Genomic DNA, 20,427 nt, shown 5'->3' on the forward strand with positions numbered 1-20,427 from the left:
ACTGTATTGAGCAGATTATGTTATAACCATTCATGTGTTGTTGGATGTTGATCTTACTTTTTAAATTATTTTATTTTAAAATTATTCTAAATAATGTTGCAGGAAGTTTTTTTTGCATCTGTACTTTTTCCATTTCTTTTTAAAAAATCTGGATTAAGTAATGACTTCTTTGTAGAGATCTTCCTAGAAAAATTTGCTGTCTTAACACACACTTAGAAACGACATCAATGAAACCTGAAGCCGTAATTGACGAAAACCAAGTACAGGCTTTTATTTTTTTAAAGAGTGTCTCTCTCTCTCTCTCTATTTATTTGGTTGCACTGGGTCTCTTAGTTACGGCAGGCAGGTTCCTTAGTTGTGGCACACGGGCTCCTTAGTTGTGGCATGCATGTGGGATCTAGTTCCCTGGGTAGGGATTGAACCTGGGCCCCCTGCATTGGGAGGGCAGAGTCCTAGCCGCTGCGCCACCAAGGAAGTCCCCAAGTACAGGTTTTGTACATTAAAAGTTGGAATTATGTTTATTCTTGGTTATTGGGCTCAGAATATGTATACTTTAAGTTTATAGACTTCCTTATTGAAGGAAGACCACATGCATATCTGGTCTTCAGTCTTTATCTTCTCCCATTCATATGGCAATTTGTAATAAAATGAGAGCAATCTCTGTCTTGTCATCAGCATGTTGGTTTTACAAAGATCCTTTTCTTTCAGTCAGCTCTGGGAACCAGGAAGCAGCTATAGTTGCCTCTAAAATGTTCCCCTGTGTCCTTATTTACTGATGAAAATAGCTTAAAATTAGGACTCATTTGATAATAGAGAACTCATAATACTGTATATCCTTTTGTCTTTTTTTTTTTTTTTTTTAAATTTTTGGCTGCACCGCATGGCATGCGGGTCCCCAACCAGGTATCGAACCTGAGTCCCCTGCAGTGGAAGAGTGGAGTCTTAACCACTGAACCGTCAGGGAGTCCCTTTTTGGTTTTTTTGAAATGCTGAAGTGGAACATTTTTATCATTGGCTCAGAATGGTCAGCTTCTTTTATATCTAATGAAGAAATGTCAGACAACCATTAATAATGTTTTTGTTATTTGGGTCCTTCTTTTAGAACAAACTAGGTTAAAGTAAACAGATGACACTAAACATTTTAAAGGATATGTTCAGAGAAGGGTAAGTTTTAAAGACTACGTTTTAGGTCATCGGTTCACTTATTCTGTTTTATTGCCTTTTAGTCACTGATTGTTTTCATACTTTGTCTTTAAGTCCTTGAAATAGTGTCACTTCAAGTATCCTCTTACTTCTGTCATATCTTTAGATTTCAGAAAAGCAATATCCAAATCGATCTTTTTCTTTAAAAAAATGTTCAACTGATTCTTTGGCTGTTGGTACCACAAAATATGTTTTTTTAATAAACTATTCTTTAAAGCCTTACTATTCAAATGGCTGTCTGAGTCTAGTGGCGTTGGTATCACTTGGGAGCTCATGAGACATGCAGGATCTCAGGCCCCATCTCAGACCTACTGGATATGAATTTGTATCTTAACATTATTCTTAGGCGATTCATACGCACATTAAAAAGCTAATAATGCCAGCCCCAGATTCCTGGTTGGATCCTCCTGTTCAAGGCATCTATGCCCTCAATTCTATCGCTTTGGGAACGTTGTTTCCTCTCACTGTCACCATCATCATCATTTACAACATAGCTTAGAGGCTAAGAACAGGAGTTCTGCATCCAGGAGGGCTGCATTAGAATCCCAGCCATGTTAACTTCCTAGCTGGGTGACCTAAGTTCCCTTATCTGTAAAGTGAGAAAAACAATAGTATATTGACAAATAGGGGAGGTGAGAGGATCAAATACAGGTAAAGAACAAAGTCTAGCGTACAGTTCTGGCTGCTTTCACTCTCCTTCCCCTTATCACAGACATTATTTTAGAGATCTGTTGCAGCATAACAAACCATCCCAGGACTTTGCAGCTTAAAATAATTATTTTATTATTCATATTTCATGATTTTGTGGGTCATGAATTTAGGCAAGGCACAACTGGGCAGTTCTGTTCTATGTGGCATCTACTGAGGTCACTTGATGACTTTCGAGTTTTTTAATTGTTATTTTAATTAAGTTGTATATTCTGGATGTAAATCTTTTCTCAGATATATGATTTGTAAATTTTTTTCCATTTTATGGGTTGTCTTTTCACTTTTTTATGTATCCTTTGAAGCACAAATATTTTTAATTTTTAGGAAGTCCAGTTTATCTTTTTTCTTTTGTTGCTGTCCTTTTGGTGTCATATAAGACTTTGCCTAAACCAGGGTCTCTTAGATTCACTCCTTTACTTTCTTGTAAGTATTCTATAGTTTTTGCTGTTAAATTTAGGTCTGTGTTCCGTTTGGACTGAATTTTTGTAGACAATGTAAGAAGGAGCACCATTTACTTTTTTAGTTGCTAATTTAATCACCTCTTTTAAATCCCTACGTTGCTTATCCTCTGTGGCTTGAGGAACTGTTGTTCACTCACTCGCCATTAAAACTCTCTGCCTGTGGGTTCTGAGACTATTTCTCATCTTGTGTCTTTATCCTTTCCTTCTTGTTCTTAATTCATTCAAGACTTTTTAGTTACATACCAGCTATATGGCAAAATCGGTTCTGGGTGCTGGTTCTGCTCCCTCTTCTCAACTTACATGCTTCTGCTGGCCAGTTTCCTCTCCTCTCCTGGCCCCACCTCTGTGCTGATGACTTCCACATCAGCACCTCCGCCTTCCTCAGTGAGTCTGTCTCCACTTCTGGACTGTGAGTCCAGCTTCCTCAAAGTGAGGACTACATCTGATTTAATTGTGTGCCCCAGCACAGTGACTGGACATAAAAGATGCTCAGTAAACATTGCATATATATATTGTTAAAGCTGTCATTCAGTGGGTTATAAAAGCAGATTGAACTATTTGCATGATTAGTAAAGGTGCTATTTAGAGATTTATAGTTAAAAGATGAATATAATTTAGTGTGTTCAAACAGCATTTCAAATAAAAGATTGGGATTAAAAAGAGTGTAAAGTGGGACTTCCCTGGTGGTCCAGTGGTTAAGACTCTGAGCTCCCCAGGCAGGGGGCCTGGGTTCAATCCCTGGTCAGGGAACTGGATCCTGCATGCTGCAACTAAAAGATCCCCCATGCCGCAACTAAAAGATTCCCCCATGCTGTAACTAAAGATCCCGGACGCCGCAACAAAGATGCCGCATGTTGCAACCAAGACCTGGTGCAGCCAAATAAATAAATAAGTTTTTTTTAAAAGAAAAAGACTGTAAAGTAAGTAACCATATTAGCAGACGTTTAAATTTGAGCCATTTGGGCATCTTTTCAGGTTATTCACAAACTCAAGGACGTGCTAACATTTTCAGAGCCTCTACTGTTATTGTTCTTTGAACCAAGAAGGTGGTGTTGATGAAGAGCATTTCCCATTTGCATGAATACAGATGTGTGAGCGGCTTCTCTCCTTTGACCTGTGGCAAATCCTTTGCAGAGTTGCCACCAGTACTTTTTGGGGACAATATCATGAATCAGATTTCTCCAGAAATGAACTGTGCTGCTTTTAGAAGATCCTGTCTGTTTGGGGCAATATGTTGGCTTGAAACTATCTTGTGGTCAAAATTTTCATATCTAATTATATTTTTTCAGTTTGTCAGAGGATATACTAGGTTTGTTAGATTGTTTTCCTGTTGTCTGCTGAAGAACAGTGGCAAGGACAAAAACTGCCCTTGGTTGGTGGAAAGGTGGGCGATGGCTGATCAGCCACGTGCCTCAGAAGCCACAAAGAAGCATCACACGTCATGGCTCTGACTGGTCGGTCAGTCAGGGCATCCTCATGCTGGAGATTGTATTTATCAGGCTGATGTTCTCATTATGAAATGCTACTGGACATTGATTCAAAAACAATACTGTCTTTTGTTTTGATTCTGTAGGAACCTAGAAAGATCGTGCAATGAATGGTGATACTCGGGCTGCAGTGGTGACCTCACCACCCCCGACCACAGCCCCTCACAAAGAGAGGTATTTCGACAGAGTGGATGAGAACAATCCAGAATACTTGCGAGAGAGGAACATGGCACCAGACCTTCGCCAGGACTTCAATATGATGGAGCAAAAAAAGAGGGTGTCCATGATTCTGCAGAGTCCCGTAAGAGAAGCTTTGTCTCTGACCAAGTGTCCTCTTCCTCCTTCCACCGCTTCAGCTCTTGTGCTCTTGTATGTGTCATAGTCCGTCTACCTTGACACAGGAAATCAGTGCCTTGTATACATGTATGGCTGTTGAAGAGTTCAGTTTAGTTCAAGTTAGCAGACACGCAAATGAAAAATCTCCAGTATCATAAAGGATAGGAGGTGCTCATTTCTCCTTTTCACTCTCTCACTGCTTCGCCAGAGAGTCTTTATATATTATGACCATTTAAAAATTACTCTTTCCTCCAAAACACCTAGCTTGGTGCTGGGCATTTAGTAGGTCTCAGCAACACCTGATTGTTGATTGATTTTACCTTTAGTTCTGGTCGGCATTTGAACCACAGTCACGCCCAACTGTCTTCTGTTTGCATCTTTAGGTAAAGTAGTGCTGTTTTCATAGTTTTTTCATGTTGATGCTGCTGCCTTTATGTGTGCTTCATTCTTTTTATCCTTTTAATCTGTTCTTGTTTTATTTCCTTAATATTTTTGGGTGTCACTTGGCAGATAATTCATTTGAGTTATTTTTTTAAATGTTGATCATCTCTGTCTGCAAGGAACTGGGTACTCATCGTACCCAGTTTGTTTGTTTGGTTGTTATTATTATTCATATATTATTCCTCAATAATATAACTTAGAGTAAAGTACACAAGTCTTAAGTATATAGCTTGATGGATTGTGACATGTGTAGCACCTGTGTAAATGCCCAGATCAAGTCTCAGACTTTACATTGTAGTCGAAGGAGCTAACCAGGGAGCACCAAATAGAAGCCCCGTGCAGGAAGCAGCTGCATGATTAGATTGGGTGTCACGGGGTAGAACAAACCTCTGAGTGAGGAACATTTGACCTGAACTCCGAATGACAGGAAGGAGCCGGCCATGCAGGGATGGGGGAGAAGCAGACGTGAAATTCCCAGGACAGGAGTGAGCTTGAAGAGTCCAAGGGCAGCCAGTGTGGTCTGGGCACAGGAAGCGGGAGTGCGGGCTGCGTGAGGTTGGAGAGGGAGGAAGGGGCAGTTGCCTCAGAGGCTGTGTCAGCCCAGCTCAGGGTACGGTGCAGACGGGAGCGGCACGCTTCAGTCTTTGAGTAACTCATTCTGGGTTGGTATACAGAGAGCACCGTAGAGGGCAAGAGAGTAAGCTGTCTTCCAAGCAAGAGGTAGTGGTAGCTTGGGCCAGAGTGCTGGTGGTAGAGGTGGAGAGAGGTAAACTCATTTGTGTTCTGTTTTGAAGGTGGAATAAATAGGACTTGCTGATGGATGGGGAGGAAGAGGTGAGGGAAAAAAAGAATCAGGATAACGTCTAGACTTGGCTTGAGCAGTTTTCCTGTGTAAAAGCAACGAGAAACCAAGTGAAAGTCACCAAGGATAGGGTGAAGAAGCTAAACTTTCAGTACCGGGCACGTGCCAGGCGCTGTGCTGGGGGCCCTGGGGACGCCAAGTCCCTACCCACAGGGGTCAGGAACACAGTCAGCATCAAAATGTTACTGACCCACATGCACTGTGGGGCCTGGGAACAGGGAAAGAACCCTAGAGGAAAGACTGGTAAGGCCTGGGCTTTACTGAGTAGAATGTACCCGGTGGTGGTTTTTTGGTTTTAGGAGTGTGGACCGTTCAACTGCAGTAAGGAGTGGGAAGGCCCACCCTGTGTGTACAGATGCTGACAGTTGGGAGATGTGAGAGGGAACCTGTGGAAGTTTCCTTCAGACTGATTCTCTGTTCTCAGTGGAATAGCAAGTGGAGGCATCTGCTTAGAATGGGCACGGGGAGTGGTGTAGAGAAGGCATGTAGAGTAGGCGAGAGAATGGGCAAGAAAAGTCAAGAATGATCCCTGGGTTAATGTCAAGGGTGCACTCAGGTCAGTGGTCATGGATTTACAGTGAGACAGTGCGGTACGGTCTTCGTTTTTGCCCCCCAGCCACTTTCAACAGCGTGAATAGAAAGGGTGTAAAGAGTTGAACTTAACCTGGGGTTGGGATTTTGCCAGATGAAATGGTAGAGAGTTGAAGTTGTGAGCAAGGGAATGGCTATAGTTTTAAACCAAGGGCCTAAGCTGAGTGAGAGAGGTCAGGACACAGGGAAGGTACGGGATGGTGATAAGGTCTTAGGATCAAGACGGGGTTGAAGAGAGGGTGAGCTGGACACTAGGAGAGGGTGTTTGGAGAGCACGTGCTTGGCTCCGAGACTGCAGAGGGGCCCAGTTACTAGAAATGAGCAGGTCTCTAGGGCATGACCATGGAAATAGGAGGCCGGGGTGAATTGGATGACATGGTCGTTGGAGGAGAGGCGATCAGGGAGCTGAGAGGGGAGGGTGTGGATATTTAACCATCAGGAGTTAGGACCAAGCAAGCAGGCAAGGTCATTGGCTGGTGACTGCTGGTTGAGGAAAGAGTCTGGGGTCCAGATGGGTGGCTCCAGGCCTCACTCACTGGTAGTTGCTAAGCGCAGCTCCATACTGTACATATAGGTCATCTGGAATGCTGTTGATACAGAGGGTCCTTTGTACTGTGGATTTTTTCTTTTTGTGTTTTCCTTACTAAGTTTTAAGTTCCTGATGGCAAAGCCATTTTCTTCCTATGTGTCCTCAGTGCCTAGAACAGTGTCAGGTGTTGTAAGGTGACTCAGGGTATTTAATCAGTCCCCTACTGTTTACAATGTAGACTGTTACCTGTTTTCCCTTTTATTGGTAATAATGCTGGAATGAGCATCCTTATGAATAAGTCTTTGAGCACATCTGTGATTAGTTCCTTAGAAAAGATTCCTAGGAATAGGATGCCTGTTCAAATTTTTAAGCTTTTATCTTGTTAAATTACTGTCCAGAAAGAATGTACTTATTTATGCTCCAGGTAGTGATATATGAGAATATCCATTTGCCTTTCCAGCACTGGATGTAAACAAACAGAAAATTAGTCTATGCGATAGTTACCCCTGCCTTCCCAAGGAACAGAAAAGAAACGATATCTCATTGTCTTAATTTGCCTTTTATTAGGCTTTCTGTGAAGAATTGGAATCCATGATACAGGAACAATTTAAGAAGGGGAAGAATCCCACAGGCCTATTGGCATTACAGCAGATTGCAGATTTTATGACCACAAATGTACCGAATGTCTACCCGGCAGCTCCGCAAGGAGGGATGGCTGCCTTAAACATGAGTGAGTAGTCCCTGACTTGGTATACATTCTCTGTCATTTTCCGGGTAAAATTTCCTAATATTTTCCAATGTGAAATAGATGAGCACACACTATGTAATACATAGAATTGAGGTTTTTTTAAAAATTGAGTTTTAGTTGTAGTAAAAGATAGGCCTAAAAATGTCTTGACTATAGAGGGCTCCTTTTTTATGAGCCAGTGAGACTGTTATTTCTCAGGCAGGTAACTTTTTATGTGGCTTTTCAGACCCTTTATGAATTAAAAAAAAAACTAATCAGAAATAATGCTTGGGGAGTAGCACATTGATTTTGATTTTGCCTGAACTTATTTCAGTCAAGCCAACATTTCTTTTTAAAAAAAAAATAAATTTATTTATTTCATTTTATTTTTTTAATTTTTGGCTGTGTTGGGTCTTCGTTGCTGCACGTGGGCTTTCTCTAGTTGTGGCGAGCAGGGGCTACTCTTGGTTGCGGTGCGTGGGCTTATCATTGCAGTGGTTTCTCTTGTTGCGGAGCACGGGCTCTAGGCGCACGGGCTTCAGTAGTTGTGGCTCACGGTCTCTAGAGTGCAGGCTCAGTAGTTGTGGTGCATGGGCTTAGTTGCTCCACGGCATGTGGGATCTTCCTGGACCAGGGCTCAAACCCGTGTCCCCTGAATTGGCAGGCGGATTTGTAACCACTGCGCCACCAGGGAAGCCCCAAGCCAACATTTCTTATCCACCATTCCTCACTGCTGTTCGCAAATGAATGAGAAACAGAAAAATTCCAAAAGAAAGCTAGAAGAAAAATGTTGGATGGGTGAATGTGAGCAAAGTTAGTTAGCAAAGTTAGTTGTGCAGAGATGGCGCTTTGCCATGGCTGTTGAATTTGTAAACGTTAACATGACAAGGTGGAGCCCAGGGTACCTTGAGCATCAGCTAATGTGACCTGCTGTGTACTGTGCCCTGGATCAATCTCTGATGTTTCTAGTTGGATAATCAGCTTCTGACTGACCAACTTAAGGTATTGGTTTGCGTTAGATCGCCTGCCGTGTGCTATTTACCTGTCTGTTCTCTGGTATTCTTAGAAGTTGATTGACATTCACCTGAGTGATAATATCATTAATGTCCAGAGAGTGTTAAAAATCACATGTAATTTACTAGCTCACACTTCCATCCTGAAGTCGAATGGTAGTCACTAGGTTTTCATGTTTCACATGGATTCTTTTTTATTTATTTATTTATTTATTTAATTTTATTTTTGGCTGCGTTGGCTCTTTGTTGCTGCACGCGGGCTTTCTCTAGTTGCGGCAAGCGGGGGCTACTCTCTGTTGCAGTGCACAGGCTTCTCATTGCGGTGGCTTCTCTTGTTGCAGAGCACAGGCTCTAGGTGCATGGGCTTCAGTAGTTGTGTTGCGCGGGTTCAGTAGTTGTGGCCCGCAGGCTCTAGAGCGCAGGCTCAGTAGTTGTGGTGCATGGCTTAGTAGCTCCATGGCATGGGGGATCTTCCTGGACCAGGGGTCAAACCTGTGTCCCCTGCATTGGCAGGCGGATTCTTAACCACTGCACCACCAGGGAAGTCCTCACATGGATTCTTAATGGATTCTAGTGATATTTATATGAATTAGATAATAAAGGACTATGTAATATATTTACTCACATATTGTGTTCTAGTCAGAGATAAAGGAAATTTTAATAGTGCCACACCAGAAAAAGAAGGAAGAAAAAAATCTAGTTTTAATTGTATCTAATAGTTTACTTCTTAAATATAAAAAAAATTTAATGTGAATTTTAACCTTTGTTGTGGAATATAACTGTGTAGATGGCATAGAAGAAAATGATATATAACTTATGAATGGTTTAAGGTGAACGCCTTTATAACCAGCACCCTGGTTAAGAAATAAAGTTTTTTCAGTTGCTTGCCCTCTTAAAAGGAATCACCATCTTGACTTGAATGGTATCACTGCCTTGCTTTTCTTTATAGTTTTATCACCCAAATGGTTATACTTAAATATTATGGTTTAGTATTTTGTCTTTTTTTACTTACTGTCTCTTAAGCATCTTTAGAGCTACAACTTGCCCCTCCATCTCTCTTTTTCTCCTCGCACTTTAAAGAAAATGGGTTTTGTTGACCTGTAGAGTTTGCTACAGTCTTGAATTTTGCTGATGCCATCTCCATGGTGCCCATATGTTCTTTTTTCTTTTGTATTTACAGTAAATTGGTAGCTGGGTCTAGAAGCTTGGCTGTATTTGGATTTTGTTCTTTGGCAAGCTCACTTCATAGGTGGCACTGTGTTCTACCCACAGGCACATAAGCCTGCTTGTTGCCATTTGTGCTGTAGCAGCCATCATTGCTCAATGCCTAGATCCGTTAATTTAACAAAGGTTCCAAGATGGTGATATTTTAATTGTGTCATTCCTTCTTCTGTATTTCCTAGTTAGAATATTTCTGTAAAGAGAAACTTCTCTGGGAAATGGGGCATGGCCAAAAAGGGGGCCACCTCATTCTCTGTCACTCAACACATGATTGCAGGGAGGCTGGTGCTAAACCATTCATAGATGACCTGCTTTTTGGTCAGGGTTTCATATGGAGCAGAGCAGCTTCCTTGCTGAGATCTATTGGAAGTCAGTCCTCAACCCACACGCACAAAAAGAAACTTCCTCTCAGCTCTTTTGCTTACCCCGTGGTACGGTTTGTATAAAGGTAACCATTCAAAATGAGAAGTTGGTTTCCTGTCATCTTCTAAAGTGACCAATTACTATTTCTTTAATATTATTTTGAATGCATAGATTTTTAAAAAAATTTATCTGGTTGTGTCGGGTCTTAGTTGTGGCAGGCAGGCTCCTTAGTTACAGCTCACAGGCTCCGTAGTTGAGGCACAAGGGCTCCTGTGGCTCGCTGGCTCCTTAGTTGCGGCACATGGGCTCCATAGTTGTGGCATGCAGGCTCATTAATTGCAGCTTGTGGGCTCCTTAGTTACGGCTCGCTGGCTTCCTTAGTTTTGTGGCATGAGAACTCTTAGTTGCAGCATGCATGTGGGATCTAGTTCCCGGACCAGGGATCAAACCCGGGCCCCCTGCATTGGGAGCACAAAGTCTTAACCACTGCGCCACCAGGGAAGTCCCTGCAGAGATTTAAATATATTTAATGTGTTACAAAACATTGCAGTTATCCTTTTTCTTTTGCTGTACGCGGGCCTCTTACCGCTGTGGCCTCTCCCGCTGCGGAGCACAGGCTCCGGACACGCAGGCTCAGCGGCCATGGCTCACGGGCCCAGCCGCTCCGTGGCATGTGGGATCCTCCTGGACCGGGGCACGAACCTGTTTCCCCTGCATCGGCAGGCGGGCTCTCAACCACCGCCACCAGGGAAGCCCTGCAGTTATCCTTCTTGATACTACTCACATTGTCCCACCTTTGACTAAAGAGAACCTCTCCAAGTTGACTCCTGAGCCTAGTAGTCTTTGACAGCTTCCAGGCCACCTCTTGTAGGAGATGTTCTAGGCTCATCTTGTGCATTTCCTGCCCCAGATCTGGAGTCAGCCATTCCTCTAAGAAACCTTGATTTCTTTTTCTGAGAAATGAAATTTTAGTCTGGGTGCTAGAAATGCTCTTTGCTACTGACTGGTTAGTTATTCTTTTTAGGCCTTTTTAGTGGATAGAGCTAGGAAATATAAATTACCTTTTGGAGATTTCCTAAGAATCCGCCTGCCAATGCAGGGGACACAGGTTCGAGCCCTGGTCTGGGAAGATTCCATATGCCGCAGAGCAGCTAAGCCTGTGCACCACAATTACTGAGCCTGCGCTCTAGAGCCCGCGAGCCACGACTACTGAAGCCTGCACAGCTAGAGCCCGTGCTCCGCAACAAGAGAAGCCACCGCAGTGAGAAGCCCGCGCACTGCAACAAAGAGTAGCCCCTGCTCACTGCAACTAGAGAAAGCCTGCGCACAGCAACGAAGACCCAATGCAGCCAAAAATAAACAAATAAATAAACAAATAAATAAATAAAATTTATTTTTAAAAATTACCTTGTGATTTGTATACTATATTGATAAATTGGAATTGTAAGTATAATTATAAATATATTGGAATTATAATTCCAATTAAAATTCAAGTCTAAGGGGTTTTTACTTAACCTCTTCTATCTAACGTTTGTTTTTCTTTCTTCCACAATAAGAATTCTGGTTCTCCAGGACACCAGGAATAACAAAACTAGAATATTACTTAATAACTCATTTTCTTTCTCTCACATACACACACAGTATCAATCCTATACCAATAATATGTTCTCTCTTCATGTTTTAAAGTAGTTATATTCTCTGTTGTCAAAGCATATAACCATTATATGTTATGGTCTTGTTTTTACGTTCATTTTGTGTTACAGTTAATAACTTAATTCTGTAATAAATATATATTTAATGCTCACCACCAGTCCTTGTATCAGTGCCCCTTTAGTCAGTTCGGTTGTCTGAAGTTCCTTTTATAAAGTAGATTTCCCAGAAAACACTTGTAGAAAGGATTTCTGCATTCTTGTGTTGTGGCCTTTATATGTCAATGTTAATTTGGTTTAGTTAGTTTGGGTATAAAATCATTGGCTCACATTTTCCTCTTTTGTGTATCTTAAATGCATAATTCATTTTCTTAGAATTTGAAGACAATCTTTCCATATAAATTACTTGGTTTCTTTTCCTTGATGCTCATAATCTATTTTCCGTTTTCTTTAGAGTCCAGAAATTTTACCAGAATATGTCTTGCTGTTTGTCTTTCTGGGCAGTTTTCTCAGATGATGTGCCCATCCAAACTTTTTTATTTTCAGAGTGTTTTCTTGAACTCGTTTTTAATATTCATTCTGTTCCCTTGCTTTTGTTTCCTGGTATGCGCATGTTGGATTTTCCTTGTCTGACTTCTTTAACTGTCACATTTTCTCAAGTCCTTTTTATCACTTTCTTCATTTCTTTATGATTTAAAAAGTTTTTCTCCTCTTTCACCTTTACGCTGTTTTTAGTATTTATTTTTAAAATTATTTTTCATTTATATCTAATTCCTTTTATTCCAGCCCTCATTTCTGAATTTTTCTAATTATATTAAAAATTTTTCATATCTTTTATTATTAATGCCTTTCTTTATCTTTTATGAAATAATAGCTTATAGTTTTCATTTGTTTTGTGGATATGTCTTGTGTGCTTTTGTTATGTGTAGGAATGTGATTTTGCTCTTTTTTCTTTTAATAATTTATTTTTAAAATTTATTTAATTAATTAATTTATTTTTGGCTGCATGGGGTCTTCATTGCTGCCTGCAGGCTTTCTCTAGTTCTGGAGAGTGGAGGCTACTGTTTGTTGTGGTGTGTGGGCTTCTCATTGCCGTGGCTTCTCTTTTTTTTTTTTCCTGTACACGGGCCTCTCACTGTCGTGGCCTCTCCCGTTGTGGAGCACAGGCTCCGGACGCGCAGGCTCAGCGGCCATGGCTCACGGGCCCAGCCGCTCCGCGGCACGTGGGATCTTCCCGGACCGGGGCACGAACCCGCGTCCCCTGCATCGGCAGGCGGACTCTCAACCACTGCGCCACCAGGGAAGCCCCCGTGGCTTCTCTTGTTGCGGAGCACGGGCTCTAGGAGCATGGGCTTCAGTAGTTGCGGCGCGTGGGCCCAGTAGTTGTGGCTTGTGGGCTCTAGAGCGTAGGCTCAGTAGTTGTGGCACATGGGCTTAGTTGCTCCACAGAATGTGGGATCTTCCCAGACTAGGGCTTGGACCTGTGTCCCCTGCATCGGCAGGCAGATTCTTAACCACTGCACCACCACGGAAGCCCTCTTTGAATAATTTTTGTGTGGTATTTGATCATGATATTTTTCTGTTCATTTTTACATGAAATTAGTTTTCCTGGAGGAGTCCAGTTCAGGAATCCTGACTCTAGAGCTCCCTCTTCTGTTGTTTTTGTGAAGTGCTAAAAAATACGGCAGCTCATTTAATTCTCCTCCCTTGCTTCTCTCTGGGTCTTTTTTCTTCTTTTCTTTTCTCTCGTTCCCAGCCCCATCTTCCCCTCCCCTCCCCTCCCCTCTTTCTTTTGTTTTGTAATAAATTTATTTACTTTTTTATTTAGTTATTATTTTTGGCTGCGTTGGGTCTTGGTTGCTGCATGCAGGTTTTCTCTAGTTGTGGTGAGCGGGGGCTACTCTTCGTTGTGGTGCGTGGGCTTCTCATTATGGTGGCTTCTCTTGTTGTGGAGCACAGGCTCTAGACACGGAGGCTTCAGTAGTTGTGGCACGTGGGCTCAGTAGTTGTGGCTCGTGGGCTCTAGAGGGCAGGCTCAGTGGTGGTGCACGGGCTTAGTTGCTCCGCTGCATGTGGGATCTTCCCAGACCAGGGCTTGAACCTGTGTCCCCTGCATTGGCAGGTGGATTCTTAACCACTGCTCCACCAGTGAAGCCCCATAACGTATATGTTTAATACCGTAAATTTCCTTCTAAGTTTTGCTTTACTGCATCCTACAAATTTTATTACCTTTCTGTTATTGATTTCTACCTTAATTGTATTAATGTTGGGGAACTTGGTCTTTATGAAATAGTCTTTGACGTTTTCAAGACTTACCTTATGGCCCATTGTGGGACGATTAATATCTCAACTGTTATTTGATTTACATTTGACAAGAAATATTAAATCTTTGAGTCTTGTTTCATTTTTCATTTCAGGTCTTGGTATGGTGACTCCTGTGAATGACCTTAGAGGATCTGATTCTATTGCCTATGACAAAGGGGAGAAGTTATTGCGGTGTAAACTGGCAGCGTTTTACCGACTAGCAGATCTCTTTGGATGGTCTCAGCTTATCTACAATCACATCACAGTGAGTATTAAATGGGGTAGTAACTGAATGATAAGTGGAATATCATGTGTCTGGCACCACCTGTTTTCATTTAGGGGGAGAGGGAATCTGGCTGAGCTGAAGTAAATCTTGGAACACCTTCCTTCTGATTGCTGACTGCAGAGTATAATAATCTGAGAATTAGCCAGTTTGAATTAAAAATTATGAGAACGGTAGTTCTTTAAAACTCCTTTCTTGCTTGCTGACCTAATAAATGAATGTTTACCAAGTTGTAGGCAGTTCCTAAAGTTCTTTTTATGCCTAAAAAATCAAGAATGAAGATGTTTTCTTTCCTACTTGGACCAAAGCCTTCTATCTCTCATATTTATTTCTTCAGATATTCCAGTTTTAGCCGTTTTTCAACATTATCAGGACCTCTAGTTTCTTCAATTCATTCTTTTTTTTTAAAAAATAAATTTGTTTTTGGCTGCATTGGGTCTTCATTGCTGCGCTCAGGGTTTCTCTAGTTGTGGCGAGTAGGGGCTACTCTTGGTTGCAGTCTGCATGCTTCTCATTGCGGTGGCTTCTCTTGTTGAGGAGCACAGGCTCTAGGGCACGTGGGCTTCAGTAGTTGTGGCACACAGGCTCAGTAGTTGTGGCTCAAGGGCTCTAGAGTGCAGGCTCAGTAGTTGTGGCGCACGGGCTTAGTTGCTTCTCAGCCTGTGCCATCTTCCCGGACCAGGGCTCAAACCCGTGTCCCCTGCATTGGCAGGAGGATTCTTAACCACTGCGCTGCCAGGGAAGCCCCTTATTGGATATTTTAAATTATTAATACAGTGTGTGCTTATTGTGGCAAGCATCCCTTACACAGACGTTGAAAGAAGAAAGCATAATCCTGTGAATACTCTTATCCCCTTGAGATAACCAGCATTAACAGACGTTTAAATCGTTTTACCCTTTTCTCCATACTCAACACACTCAGTACACACACAATACTTAATACACATGTGTAGGTGTTTTTTACTTGTGGACTCATAACCAGCAGTGCTTAGTTCAGCTCCATTCTTTTTTTTTTTTTTAAGTATTTATTTATTTGTTTTGGCTGTGAAAGGATCTTAGTTGCTGGATGTGGGCTTCTTAGTTGTGGCAGGCATGCTCTTAGTTGTGGCATGCAAACTCTTAGTTGTGGCATGCATGCAGGATCTAGTTCCCTGACCAGGGATTGAACACGGGTCCCCTGCACTGGGCGCACGGAGTCTTACCCAGTGGACCACCAGGGAGGTTCCCAGCTCCATTCTTGACTCCAAGGAATGCTCTTTGATGGTAGTCTGAAGCCCACCTTTGTGACCAGTGCACTGTGCTTCTGGGACATGGTAGGGATCTTTGCCAGATGTACCGAGTTACCCTCCCCTCTGTTCTCCACATTGCCGCTAAAGTGAACCTTTCAAAATGCAGACCTGACCCTGTTGTATCCATGCTGTCATGCTTGTGGAATGTTACTTCCACCCTAGCACGCCTGCTTTATTTCCCCCACAGCAGTTACCATCATCCATACTGTACGTTTGTCTGTCGTCCACATCAGCTCCATGAAAGGAGCCTCCGGCCGTGTCCTGCGAAGAATTCCTGTGCTGGGCACAGAGGAGGCACATACTGAACTCTTGGCTGAATGATGGAGTGAAGCATCCAGTTGAACTGAAATTCTGCCTTAGTAAAATTATCAAATGAGACTCTGTGGTGCCTTTTGATATTTGGTCAGTGGATCCAGTTAGCCTCCCACAAGAGCTGGCTCTCTTCCTTGTGCCTGCGTGGAAATTGCTGGCCTCTGTGGCTAATTATACTTGGCAGAACGTCTGTGTAGAGATTTTTTTTTTTTAATAAATTTATTTATTTATTTTTGGCTGTGTTGGGTCTTCGTTTCTGTGCGAGGGCTTTCTCTAGTTGCGGCGAGTGGGGGCCACTCTTCATCGCGGTGCGCGGGCCTCTCAATATCTCGGCCTCTCTTGTTGCGGAGCAGAGGCTCCAGATGCGCAGGCTCAGTAGTTGTGGCTCATGGGCCCAGTTGCTCCACGGCATGTGGGATCTTCCCAGACCAGGGCTCGAACCCGTGTCCCATGTATTGGCAGGCAGATTCTCAACCACTGCGCCACCAGGGAAGCCCCTGTGTAGAGATTTAATGCTAAATGGTTGCCTAAAAATTAGTTCCATGAAAATGTTACATTGCTAAGAGGAAATGTAATCCTTGGCTTAATGCCAGCCTTACATTCTCTGGGGATTTTAAAAGCTGTTTACTACTAGTCCTATTATGAATGCTATTTAAATAAGTTTGAATTGCTTAAATTGCTCGTTTTTTCCCCCTTTAATTATTTAGGACTTAGCAGAATTAAAACATTAGTTAGGGGCTTCCCTGGTGGCGCAGTGGTTGAGAGTCCGCCTGCCGATGCAGGGGACACGGGTTCGTGCCTCAGTTCGGGAAGATCCCACATGCCGCAGAGCGGCTGGGCCCGTGAGCCGTGGCCGCTGAGCCTGTGCGTCCGGAGCCTGTGCTCCGCAACGGGGGAGGTCACAACAGTGAGAGGCCCGTGTTCTGCAAAAACAAAATAAAAAAAACATTAGTTGGGTGTTTACTTTTCTGTAAGTGATCTGTTTGGGACTTAACACTGAGTAAAAAAGGAAATTCAAGTTACAAAATACATTTCTTATATCTTGTGAACTAGAGAATCTTTGAGGAAGAAAGTTTTTGTTTTTGTTTAACTACTTATAGCATCCATGTTTTGGTTTCACAGTCTAGGCGTTATCATATATAGATTTAACAGAAAAGAAATATTAACAGTATCAGCGCAGCCAAAAAGTGCCAACAGGTCATCGTGCCCTTTCTTTGAAGGAGGGCAATAGGGATTTTCTGCTAAAGGGATTTAAAAGTGCTAACAGGTGTTAGAGGATTGGAGATGATTGTCTGAATTACATCTCTCTCTGTCTTAAGATTGCACTGGATTTAGAGAAGCTTGTGAGTGGGGGTGTCAAAAGACAGGATAGCCCAGTTGGCACATGAGCTGGGCTTCCTCTCTTGGTGGCACGTAGCCGATGGCAGGGTCTTTCCGTCCCTAAATGCCTCTGGGTGTCAGTGGAATGCTAGGTTCACCTCCATTCTGGATTCCAAGGAATGCTAACCCTCCAAGGTGGTGGGCTCCACAGGTGGCAGCGGGTCCACAGTGACTGTGTTCTGAGGACATGATAGGGATCTCTGCCAGAGATAGTGAGTCGGGTGTATTGTGTTTTCGGTGAATGACGTTAGCGCTCATTCCTTGTGCACAGAGAAGGGGCATTAGATGTGGGAAGACTCGCAGTTAGACCAGTGCTAGGCCATCAGGGACTAGAAAACTTACTTTGAAATGTCCTCTCTTTTTCCAGTCTACATCAGTATTTAGCACTTTCTCCTTTTTGTTTCAGATTCTGAAAATTGTATATTTTAAGCTTTTTCCATTATAATGTGTAGATCTGTTAAGCTCACTCTTGGAAATATGTTAAAGAAAGAAGTCAAAGAAGAAAGCATGATGTATAAATACGTTTATTATAGCATTATCTATAATAATAAAAAAATTTGAGTCTTAAGATCCATCAGTAGGTGGGAAATGGCTCAGTTATTCAACATCAGCTTGAGGGAATGTTACATACTATGAAAAATAATTGATAAAGACCATGTGAAACCATGGAAAATAATTATTATAAAAGAGAAAATATAAAATGTATACTGTTTATAGCTATATGAATTGTGTGTGTGTGTGTGTGTATGTGTGTGTGTATATATATATATATAGACAAAGAAAAAAGTGAGTAAAACTGGCTATGTAGTATTTTTTTAAAGTGGGACCTCATAGCATGAGCGTGCTTCTAAAACTTATGTGGAGAAAAAAAGGCCTAGAATAGATAACTCCTGAAGAACTAGGTAAGGAGATATTTTTTCCTATCAAGTGTCAAACTTATAAAGTGACGGTAACTAAAATAGTGTGCTTTGGGGAAAGGAAGAAACAGTTAAACCAGTGGGACAGAGCCCAGAACTAGATCTTTATGTACTGAAATCAGATATACAGGGACTTCATTGGTGGTCCAGTGGTTAAGACTCCACGGTTCCAGTTCAGGGGGCCTGAGTTCAATCTCTGGTCAGGGAACTAGATCCCGCATGCTGCAGTGAAGATCCTGCATGCCTCGACTAAGACCCGGTGCACCCAAATAAATAAATTAATAATAATAATAAAAAAAGAAATCAGATATACAAAAGAGTCTGCATTGCAGATCATCAAGGGAAGAATGATGGACCAGGCTGTAATTGGTGCTGGCACAATTAGATTGAAAAATCAGAATTGGAAAATTGTATTGGATTCTTACCTTATATTGTATAGAGTCACAAAGCAATTCCAGTGAATTAAGCATTAAATGTGAAAGATAATACTTAAAAAATTTTAGGATCTGAATAAGTGAAAATCACTTACCTTTAACCTCTGACTTAAGGAAAGTTGTCTTAAGACACAAAAACACTTATCATAAAAGAAAAGATGAATAAATCATTTGACTATGTTAAAGTAAACAAATTTCTCATCATTAAAAGACACCATAAAGAGAGTGAAAATAAAAGCTTACAACCTAGAAGATTTTGCCTCACGGTTATAGCCAACAAGAAATTAGTATCCAGAATAGATGAAGAACTATCAATAAGCAAACCAGTATAAAATGGACAAAAAAGTCAATTTACAGGAATTTACAGAAGGGGAAATGAGACTGGTTTATAAAAATATGAAATGTTGCTTAACTCAGTTGTAACTGGGAAGTTATGAAGTCACAATGGAATATAGCATTTCACGGACAGCAGACTTTAATTTTTAGGGAAGATGGTGGTAGAAGCACAGAGCTGTCGTATACCTGCCAGCAGGGGTGCACATGCAGGGGTGCACATTTCATTAGGCCTTTTGGAAAATGATTGGGCTTCACCTCCTACTTTGTTACCCTGGAGAAACTTGTACCATGTACACTAGGAGGCAGGTATAAGAATGTTCATAGCATTGTTCTTAATGGCAAAATGAAAACCATGTCCATTGATAGAAGATGGGTACATAAATTGTATATTCATCCAATAGACACTATACAGCAGTGAGGATGAATAAATTATTGCCATGTTGTATATCATCTGGAGGAATCTCAGAAATAGTGTTGAGGAAAAAAAGTCACCGAAAAATACAGTATGATTGCAATTACATGAAGTTCACAAACAGATAAAAATTAAGCAATATATTGCTTAGGGATGAATATATATAAAGTAAAACTGTAAGGAAAAGAAAGAAAATGCTTAACACATAACTCAGGATAGTGATTACTTATGGGATTTGGGGGGGAAGAAACAGCTTCAGAAATATTAGATTTATTTTGTTTCTGAAACTGGTTGAAAGGTACATGGACATTTGATTTATTATTTTACTTAAATTGTATGTATACCTGCTAAATACTTTTTTACATGTATGTTTCAAAATAAAAACTTTTAAAATAAGCAAAAATATCTGACTTGGGACTTCCATTGTGGCACAAGTGGTTAAGAATCTGCCTGCCAGTGCAGGGAACACTGGTTCGATCCCTGGTCTGGGAAGACCCCACATGCCACAGAGCAGCTAAGCCCATTGATCCCTGGTCTGGGAAGATCCCACATGCCACAGAGCAGCTAAGCCCATGCACCACAACTACTGAGCCTGTGCTCTAAGAGCCTGTGAGCCACAACTATTGAGCCCTCATGCCACAACTACTGAGCCTGCGCTCTAAGAGCTATGTGCCGCAACTAGTGAAGCCCGTGCACTCTAGGACCCATGTGCCACAACTACTGAGCCTGCGTGCTGCAATAGCTGAAATCCACGCACCTAGATCCCATGCTCCGCAAAAAGAGAAGCCACCGCAATGAGAAGCCTGCGCACCACAACAAAGAGTAGCTCCCGCTCGCTGCAACTAGAGAAAGCCCACGTGCTGCAACGAAGACCCAACGCAGCCAAAAAAATAAATAAAATTAAAAATATCTGACATTTAATTTTTCCCTGTTTCCAACCTTATTTTTCTTCATCCCAGCCAATAAATACACAGAGTAATTCCTTGTTTTTGTTTTGACCCAGTTTGGGAATTGGGGAATTTGCATAGTTTTGATTTAGATAGTTAAAAAGATCAGCATCCTTTATAAAATAAAAGAAGTGACTTCAGGGTTAAAAAACCTGGCTCAGGGGGCTTCCCTGGTGGCGCAGTGCTTGAGAGTCCGCCTGCCGATGCAGGAGACGCGGGTTC

General features: G+C 41.9%; 1 protein-coding gene across 5 annotated transcripts in view; it reads left to right on the forward strand.

Annotated features, from left to right (window-relative positions):
- Positions 1–3,965: 3,965 nt before the first annotated feature.
- ADD1 (adducin 1) overlaps positions 3,966–20,427 on the forward strand; it is a 40,330-nt gene continuing 23,868 nt past the window's right edge. For all 5 annotated transcript variants that reach the window (XM_007471625.1, XM_007471626.1, XM_007471628.1 and 2 more), the window contains exons 1-3: positions 3,966–4,160; positions 7,186–7,348; positions 14,009–14,160. In XM_007471625.1, the coding sequence (XP_007471687.1) occupies positions 3,966–4,160; positions 7,186–7,348; positions 14,009–14,160 (510 nt within the window). The remainder of the gene's footprint in view (positions 4,161–7,185; positions 7,349–14,008; positions 14,161–20,427) is intronic.

The sequence above is a fragment of the Lipotes vexillifer genome, unplaced genomic scaffold (assembly GCF_000442215.2).
Source record: "Lipotes vexillifer unplaced genomic scaffold, Lipotes_vexillifer_v1.1 scaffold328, whole genome shotgun sequence".
Taxonomy (NCBI): domain Eukaryota; kingdom Metazoa; phylum Chordata; class Mammalia; order Artiodactyla; family Lipotidae; genus Lipotes; species Lipotes vexillifer.